At 42.0% G+C, this 10,034-nt stretch overlaps 1 protein-coding gene across 1 annotated transcript; it reads right to left on the reverse strand.

Moving 5' to 3' along the window:
* Nucleotides 1-664: 664 nt before the first annotated feature.
* LOC112259373 (transcription factor Ovo-like 2) lies at nt 665-8,415 on the reverse strand. The gene is made up of 2 exons (XM_024434081.2): nt 8,132-8,415; nt 665-1,729 (listed from the first exon to the last, which is right to left on the reverse strand). Exons 1-2 carry the CDS (start codon nt 8,283-8,285, stop codon nt 1,404-1,406), a joined length of 480 nt encoding a protein of 159 aa, XP_024289849.1. The 5' UTR covers nt 8,286-8,415; the 3' UTR covers nt 665-1,403.
* Nucleotides 8,416-10,034: the final 1,619 nt, after the last annotated feature.

The following is a 10,034-nucleotide window of genomic DNA, read 5'->3' on the forward strand; positions in this document are numbered from 1 at the left end:
ATGCAGTGAAATTAAACCTCCAATTTGACAAGTTTTGTTTCAGTCAGACCCTCCTCACTTTCCCTCAAACTCTACTGGTATCTAGAACTGTACCTGTCTCTCCCACAGGCCAGAAAGGTCATATGGGACCCCGCACATGCACTCGACAAAGAGTTCCAGCTGATTCCACCGAGATGGCGTTGTAGGGCTGAACAGATAAAAACATTTGTTTGTGCCCGTCAATAAAACTGCTTAGCAGCAGGGGAGACATCAAGGCAGACGAGGGAGAAAGCAATGATGGACAAGAGTCTGGCCTGTAGGCCTTCATCATGTGGAACTGTCACCTAGTCACAGCCATGAACTTATGAACTACTTGTGTGTGTTGGGAGTGTACAGTATGATGGGGTGTTATTCTCAATTGATTCTATGTACTTAGGTGGAAGCAGCAGCACTCTCTACTGTTCAAGTCATTTACGTAGGCAGTGCTTTTCAAATGGTCACACTTAAACACTGATGTTTTCATTTTTATATAATGACATTTTATTGGTCACATACACATTTTTATTCTATTTAAATTTTACCCCCTTTTCGTGGTATCCAATTGTTAGTAGTTACTATCTTGTCTCATCGCTACAACTCCCGTTGATTTCTACTCATTCCAGGGTTTTTCTTTGTTTGTACTATTTTCTACATTGTAGAATAGTAGTGAAGACATTAAAACTATGAAATAACACATATGGAAGGAATCAGGTAGTAACCAAAAAAGTGATAAACAAAACTTGGGAGAGACGAAGGTCGAAAGCCATACGTCCTCCGAAATACAATCCAACCAAGCCACACTGCTTCTTGACACAGCGCGCATCCAACCCGGAAGCCAGCCGCACCAATGTGTCGGAGGAAACACCGTGCACCTGGCAACCTGGTTGGCGCGCACTGCGGCCGGCCCGCCACAGGAGACGCTGGTGCGCGATGAGACGAGGATATCCCTATCCGGCCAGACCCTCCCTAACCCGGACGACGCTAGGCCAATTGTGCGTCTCCCCACGGACGTCCCGGTCGCAGCCAGCTGCGACAGAGCCTGGGCGCGAACCCAGAGTCTCTGGTAGCACAGCTACCAGTGCCCTAGACCACTGCGAAATCCGGGAGGCCCACATATACATATTTAGCAGATGATATTGCGGGTGTAGTCGATGTTATTGCGGGGTAGCGAAATGCTTGTGATGCATTTAGCCTTGGTGCTAGACTTTCTCTACTTTGTGACAAGTTAACAACAAAGGAATTGGCTAAGGCAGAAACAAGTAAAGTTGCCTGTAGACGCTAATCTAAATGTTGCATCTTCCCTACTAATGGTTAAGATGTGGGCTGGGGAATGGGAAGCTGATCCTATATCTGTACCTAGGTGAAACTTCACTCCGGAGTATTAATCAACCCATATAATACCCAGCTGTAGTATAAATAAAAAAGGGGCTGGGTTTGTGTTGAGAGAGCATGTTGTTGGCGCCCTCATGTGCCTGGTGGCGGTAGTAGCGGCGCAGGGCTTGGCTGCTCGGGTGGCACTGGCACATGTGGAGGAAGTACTCGTCGGGCCGGTTGGATGTGTAGCCGCAGTCCTCGCACACGAAGATCTTGGAGCGACGCTGGCGGTAGGCATACTGCTGGAAAACACCATGGATCTTCCTCAGGTGGGATTCGAGGGAGCAGCGCTGGGTGAAGGCCTTGTCACACAGCTCACAGCGGTACGGACGGATACCTGGCGGGAGGGGAGAGAGGGTGAGGAGGGTGTGTGTGGGGACAGGTGCTCAAAATGAACTCACCCCTGTTTGAACATGTTTTATTTCATAATGCATATCTCGAAATTCATAACATTCCAAATGCCTCTGTTGCGAACATTTTTTAAATTTTCTTCCATGGGCAGGCTGGGTCATTCCTGTTATGCGGTGCCTTTTCTGTCCCCAGGAAATAACACCTCTCATTTAGATTAAAATGTTTCGTTCCAAAGGGCTTAAAATATCAAGTTAGGTGTCCTTTACCATAAAAAAAGAAAGATATGACTCTCAAAAGGGGATTTTATGCATTTTGATTTCAGTGGATGTAGGTGTTTTTGCCATGTCCCTGCGTGCTATTTATCCACTTCTACAATATTTCTAAGTCATAAAATATTCAACATATGTATTCATTATTTTATAGTCCTACTTTTTAAATATCTGTCATCCTTTTTTTCCATGATTACTGTATTTATTGTTACTGTATTTTCTATTTTCTGTGTCCCTGATTTCTACTCATTCCAGGGTTTTTCTTTGTTTCCTACATTGTAGAATAATAGTGAAGACATTAAAACTATGAAATAACACATGGAATCATGTAGTAACCAAAAAAGTGATAAACAAATCAAAATATGTTTTATATTTGAGATTCTTCAAAGTAACAACCCTTTGCCTTGATGACAGTTTTGAAGATAGCCCTATTTGGTAAAGGACCAAGTCCATATTATGGCAAGAACAGCTCAAATAAGCAAAGAGAAACGACAGTCCATCATTACGTTAAGACAAGGTGGGCAGTCATGTTTTTTCAAGTGTAGTCGCAAAAACCATCAAGCGCTATGATGAAACTAGCTCTCGTGAGGACCGCCACAGGAAAGGAAGACCCAGTGTTACCTCTGCTGTAGAGGATAAGTTCATTAGAGTTACCAATTTCAAATATAAATTATAAACTGGGTGGTTCGAGCCCTGAATGCTGATTTGCTGACAGCCGTGGTATATCAGACCGTATACCACGTGTATGACAAAACATGTATTTTTACTGCTCTAATTAAATTGGAAATCCAGTTTATAATAGCAATAAGGCACCTCAGTTTGTGATACATGGCCAGTATACCACACCACCTCGGGCCTTATTGCTTAAATATATTTTGATTTGCTTAACACTTTTTTGGTTCCTACATGATTCATATGTGATTCCATTTTGATGTCTTCACTATTATTCTACAATGTAGAAAATAGTAAAAATAAAGAAAAACCCTGGAATGAGTAGAATTACTGATTGATTAACTGATTGGTCGATTGATTACAATACTAACAGTGATTACAATACTTATAGTGCTTACTGTGTTTTAGGCAAAGACGTCAAGGTGGACTGGCCACCCCACATAGCCTGGTTCCTCTCTAGGTTTCTTCCTAGGTTTTGGCCTTTCTAGGGAGTTTTTCCTAGCCACCGTGCTTCTACACCTGCATTGCTTGCTGTTTGGGGTTTTAGGCTGGGTTTCTGTACAGCACTTTGAGATATCAGCTGATGTATGAAGGGCTATATAAATAAATTTGATTTGATTTGATTTGAAAGAAAGACCAACAATACAAAGACAGAGATCAAGAAACATCAAGCCACCTTGGAAAAAGAGAAAAGGAAAATGTAAAAATAAAAGATTCCAACATTGGAAATTCCAAATCTCCTCGCTCAAAAGTGAATGCCATGTTGAGACATCATCCAGTTCATCCAACCATTAGAAGAACCCTTCTGTCTACTTGGAGGTACATAAAATAGCACTTTGGAAACCATTGAGCTACCACTGGAGCAATGGGACTTGCAGTATGTGAAGGGGAGTGAAGAAAAGTAGTTTTGGAATTGTTAGCTAGATTACTTGTTGGTTATTACTGTATTGTCGGAACTAGAAGCACAAGCATTTCGCTACACTCGCATTAACATCTGCTAACCATGTGTATGTGACAAATACATTTAGATTTGATTTGATTTGAAAAGGTGAGAGAGGAGTGGAGTGGGAAGAGTTTTGGAAGGGAGTGAAGTGGAGGAGAGGCAAGGAGGTGAGAGGAAATAAGGGGAGGGGGTGGCACTTTTTAACGGTTCACATATCCTTATATGTATGACATATTTTATAAATGCTGTTTAAAACTTTTTGAATAACCATTTTAGTAAGCTTGAACCATGAGCCCAGAATTGTTAGGAGCAAAATGAGTTGGGCTGTTTATCATAAAATGCCTGATTAGTGTTACTAATCTTGAACTAATAGTGATTTTCAAATACAATCCAATTGTTTTAGATCTAGCTATGTTGTTCTAATGCAATACTTGTTTTAATAATCCATTTTTATATGCTTGTTTAACACTTTTTTTGGTTACTACATTATTCCATATGTGTTATTTCATAGTTTTGATGTCTTCACTATTATTCTACAATGTAGAAAATAGTGCAAATAAAGAAAAACCCTGGAATGAGTGTGTCCAAACGTGTCTTTTTTTCCACTCTTCTCTCTCTCTCTCTCTCTCTCTCTCTCTCTCTCTCTCTCTCTCTCTCTCTCCCTTCATTTTGGAAGAAATGAATTTGTTCAAAACTGTTCAACTATTGTCTTTCTCTATGAGTCATCTACTCTATTTTATGCACTGCAGTGCTAGCTAGCTGTAGCTACTCCTTTCAGTGCTAGATTCATTATCTGGTCCTTTGATTGGGTGGACAACATTAAAGTTCATGCTGCAAGAGCTCTTTTGTATTTAAGTCAATGCATCCAGAGGAGGGTGGAAGCTAGCTGTCCTCCAGCTACACCACTGTGCTACCCTCCAGAGTGCTGTCAAGGCTTCTGTAGACCTTCTTTGCAAAATAGTGTGTGTGTTTTAATCCATTTTTGGGTGACGTGAATATACAGTGCCTTACGAAAGTATTCGGCCCCCTTGAACTTTGCGACCTTTTGCCACATTTCAGGCTTCAAACATAAAAATATAAAACTGTATTTTTTTGTGAAGAATCAACAACAAGTGGGACACAATCATGAAGTGGAACGACATTTATTGGATATTTCAAACTTTTTTAACAAATCAAAAACTGAAAAATTGGGCGTGCAAAATTATTCAGCCCCCTTAAGTTAATACTTTGTAGCGCCACCTTTTGCTGCGATTGCAGCTGTAAGTTGCTTGGGGTATGTCTCTATCAGTTTTGCACATCGAGAGACTGACATTTTTTCCCATTCCTCCTTGCAAAACAGCTCGAGCTCAGTGAGGTTGGATGGAGAGCATTTGTGAACAGCAGTTTTCAGTTCTTTCCACAGATTCTCGATTGGATTCAGGTCTGGACTTTGACTTGGCCATTCTAACACCTGGATATGTTTATTTTTGAACCATTCCATTGTAGATTTTGCTTTATGTTTTGGATCATTGTCTTGTAAGACTTGGAAGACAAATCTCCGTCCCAGTCTCAGGTCTTTTGCAGACTCCATCAGGTTTTCTTCCAGAATGGTCCTGTATTTGGCTCCATCCATCTTCCCATCAATTTTAACCATCTTCCCTGTCCCTGCTGAAGAAAAGCAGGCCCAAACCATGATGCTGCCACCACCATGTTTGACAGTGGGGATGGTGTGTTCAGGGTGATGAGCTGTGTTGCTTTTACGCCAAACATAATGTTTTGCATTGTTGCCAAAAAGTTCAATTTTGGTTTCATCTGACCAGAGCACCTTCTTCCACATGTTTGGTGTGTCTCCCAGGTGGCTTGTGGCAAACTTTAAACGACACTTTTTATGGATATCTTTAAGAAATGGCTTTCTTCTTGCCACTCTTCCATAAATGCCAGATTTGTGCAATATACGACTGATTGTTGTCCTATGGACAGAGTCTCCCACCTCATCTGTAGATCTCTGCAGTTCATCCAGAGTGATCATGGGCCTCTTGGCTGCATCTCTGATCAGTCTTCTCCTTGTATGAGCTGAAAGTTTAGAGGGACAGCCAGGTCTTGGTAGATTTGCAGTGGTCTGATACTCCTTCCATTTCAATATTATCGCTTGCACAGTGCTCCTTGGGATGTTTAAAGTTTGGGAAATCTTTTTGTATCCAAATCCGGCTTTAAACTTCTTCACAACAGTATCTCGGACCTGCCTGGTGTGTTCCTTGTTCTTCATGATGCTCTCTGCGCTTTAACGGACCTCTGAGACTATCACAGTGCAGGTGCATTTATACGGAGACTTGATTACACACAGGTGGATTGTATTTATCATCATTAGTCATTTAGGTCAACATTGGATCATTCAGAGATCCTCACAGAACTTCTGAAAGTAAAGGGGCTGAATAATTTTGCACGCCCAATTTTTCAGTTTTTGATTTGTTAAAAATGTTTGAAATATCCAATACATGTCGTTCCACTTCATGATTGTGTCCCACTTGTTGTTGATTCTTCACAAAAAAATACAGTTTTATATCTTTATGTTTGAAGCCTGAAATGTGGAAAAAGGTCGCAAAGTTCAAGGGGGCCGAATACTTTCGCAAGGCACTGTATTTAGTATAGTTTTATCTAAATGTTTTAAAATTTAAATTCACAGAGGAGGATGGTCCTCACCTTCCTCCTCTGAGGAGCCTCCACTAGTGTGTGCGTGTGTGTACAGTGCTGTGAAAAACGTATTTGCCCCTTCCTGATTTCTTAGTTTTTTGCACGTCACACTTAAATGTTTCAGAGCATCACATAAATGTAAATATTACACAAAGATAACCCAAGTAAACACAAAATGCAGTTAAGTGATGATTTTATTTATTAAGGGAAAAAGCTATCCGGACGTTCATGGCCCTATGTGAAAAGGTAATTGCCCCCTAAACCTAATAGCTAGTTGTGCCACCCTCAGCAGCAACAACTGCAATCAAGCGTTTGCGATAACTGGCAATGAGTCTTTCACATCGCTGTGGAGGAATTTTGGCCCACTCTTCTTTGCAGAATTGTTTTAATTCAGCCACATTGGAGGGTTTTCGAGCATGAACCACCTTTTTAAGGTCACGCCACAGCATCTCAATCGGATTCAAGTCCGGACTTTGGCTAGGCCACTCCAAAACCTTCATTTTGTTTTCTTCAAGCCATTCGGAGGTGGACTTGCGTTTTGGATCATTGTCCTGCTGTAGAACCTGCGTGCGCTTCAACTTGAGGTCACGAACTGATGGCAGGACATTCTCCTTCAGGATTTTTTGGTAGAGAGTAGAATCCATGGTTGCATCAATCACAGCAACTCGTCCAGGTCCTGAAGCAGCAAAGCAGCTCCAGACCATCACATTAGCACCACCATATTTGACTGTGACTACCACCACCATATGATGTTCTTTAAAAAAAATGCTGTGTTACTTTTACGCCAGATGTAACGGGACGCACACCTTCCAAAAAGTTGTGTCTCGTCAGTCCACAGAATATTTTCCCAAAAGTCTTGTGGATCATCTAGATGTTTTTTGGCAAAAGTGAGACGAGCCTTTATGTTCTTTTTGGTCAGCAGTGGTTTTTGCCTTGAAACTCTGCCATGGAAGCCATTTTTGCCCAGTCTCTTTCTTATGGTTGAGTCATGAACACTGACCTTAACTGAGGCAAGTGAGGCCTGCAGTTCTTTAGATGTTGTTGTGGGTTCTTTTGTGACCTCTTCGATGAGTCGTCGCTGCGCTCTTGGGGTAATTTTGGTAGGCCGGCCACTCCTGGGAAGGTTCACCATTGTTCCAAATTTTCTCAATTTGTGGATAATGGCTCTCACCGTGGTTCGCTGGAGTCCCAAAGCTTTAGAAATGGCTTTGTAACCCCTTCCAGACTGATAGATGTCAATTACTTTGTTTCTGATCTGTTCCTGAACTTCTTTGCATCGTGGCATGATGTCTTGCTTTTTGAGATCTTTTGGCCTACTTCACTTTGTCAGACAGGTTATATTTAAGTGATTTCTTGATTCAACAGGTCTGGCAGTAATCAAGCCTGGGTGTGGCTAGTGAAATTGAACTCAGCTTTCCAAACAATGTGATTAACCACAGTAAATTCATGATTTAACAAGGAGGGGTAATTACTGTCACATAGGGCCATGAAGGTTCGGATAGCTTTATTCCCATAATAAATAAAATGATCACTTAAAAACTGCATTTTGTGTTTACTTGGGTTATCTTTGTGTAATATTAAAATTTGTTTGATGATCTGAAACATTTAAGTGTGACAAATGTGCAAAAGAATAAGAAATTAGGAAGGGGGCAAATACTTTTTCACAGCACTGTATATGTTTGCATGCTTGTCACCTGTGTGTGTGCGTGTTTGCAAGTTCCTCAGCTGTGTGTGTGTGTGTGTGTGTGCGCACGCATGTGTGTGTGTGTGTGTGTGTAGATGTTTGTTTTCACACCTCTCACCTGTGTGTGTCTGTGAGTATTGCATGCCTCACCTGTGTGAGTGCGCATGTGCCTCTTTAGGTCAAAGGTGTCGTTGAAGCCCTTGCCACAGCAGTGGCAGGGGTGTCTCTTCACCATGCTGTGGCACTTGAGGTGGCGCGTCAACATGCACTGCAGGGGGAACACCTTGTCACATTCCGAACACATGAAGTCACCCGAGCTGAGGGGGACACGTGGCCGGGGCTGAGAGAGAGAAGAAAGGGACTTGGAAGTTATGACACAGACACTGCCTCTGCTTCAATGTACCGTAGGGGACCTTGGACACATTAAATCAAGCATGATAACTCTAAAACTCTTCACATAAGTTGTAAGTTGCGTACTCTCCTTTTACAGTATATCACACAGAAAGAAATCATATTTCTAATCAACAGGTGACTTCCAAAATAAAGGAAATAACCAACATAAAGCGTAGATACTGACTGGTTTTCTGTTTCACGCCCCTACCTTTTTTTTAAAGGTATTGGTATCTCCTGACCCCTCCTGTCTCAGCCTCCAGTATTTATGCTGCAGTAGTTTATGTGTCGGGGGGCTAGGGTCAGTTTGTTATATCTGGAGTACTTCTCCTGTCCTATTCGGTGTCCTGTGTAAATCTAAGTGTGCGTTCTCTAATTCTCTCCTTCTCTCTCTCGGAGGACCTGAGCCCTAGGACCATGCCCCAGGATTACCTGACATGATGACTCCTTGCTGTCCCCAGTCCACCTGGCCGTGCTGCTGCTCCAGTTTCAACTGTTCTGCCTTCTTATTATTCGAACATGCTGATCATTTATGAACATTTGAACATCTTGGCCATGTTCTGTTATAATTTCCACCCGGCACAGCCAGAAGAGGACTGGCCACCCCACATATGCTCTCTCTAATTCTCTCTTTTTTTCTCTCTCTCGGAGGACCTGAGCCCTAGGAGCATGCCCCAGGACTACCTGACATGATGACTCCTTGCTGTCCCCAGTCCATCTGACCGTACTGCTGCTCCAGTTTCAACTGTTCTGCCTTATTATTATACGACCATGCTGGTCATTTATGAACATTTGAACATCTTGGCCATGTTCTGTTATAATCTCCACCCGGCACAGCCAGAAGAGGACTGGCCACCCCACATAGCCTGGTTCCTCTCTAGGTTTCTTCCTAGGTTTTGGCCTTTCTAGGGAGTTTTTCCTAGCCACCGTGCTTCTACACCTGCATTGCTTGCTGTTTGGGGTTTTAGGCTGGGTTTCTGTACAGCACTTTGAGATATCAGCTGATGTACAAAGGGCTATATAAATAAATTTGATTTGATTTGATTGGTGACCAACAGATGCATATCTGTATTCCCAGTCATGTGAAATCCATAGTTTTGGGCCTAATGAATTGATTTCAATTGACTGACGTTCTTATATGAACTACAACTAAGCCTAAAACATCTGATTCTTGATGGTTGCTAGTCAGCGACAGGTACCACTATACTTCGGCAGTTCTAATACTCTGCCAGGCATGCCACTTGAATCACCCATCTCTTTGCATAGCCCAGCCACCACATGCATTTTTGTTAATCGATCCATAAACAATGAATATCTCTGAATGATTTTGAAATAAAGTAGGCTAATGCAATTGAACGGCCAAAACTATTGCTTATTGAAACTCCCAAAGCCATTCAATTATTCTAAAACGTTTGAAGCAATAGCCTACACGCGTGTGGTCAACTATTGAAGCATCATTTCGCACTGCTTTGAGACAAGCGTGGGGTCTCTTGATGAATCAATATTTGTCAGATTTTTCTTTTCACTGAATCTCCATTTCGATATTGGTTAGGCTACAATTAGGCAGTAGTGTAAACTACTTTAGTAAAAATACTTTAAAGAAATTCTTAACCTATTCACCCGTGAGTTTCAAATATCTCTAACCGTCGCCCCTGCGTGAGTT

This window comes from Oncorhynchus tshawytscha, linkage group LG09, assembly GCF_018296145.1.
Source record: "Oncorhynchus tshawytscha isolate Ot180627B linkage group LG09, Otsh_v2.0, whole genome shotgun sequence".
In the NCBI taxonomy this organism is placed as follows: domain Eukaryota; kingdom Metazoa; phylum Chordata; class Actinopteri; order Salmoniformes; family Salmonidae; genus Oncorhynchus; species Oncorhynchus tshawytscha.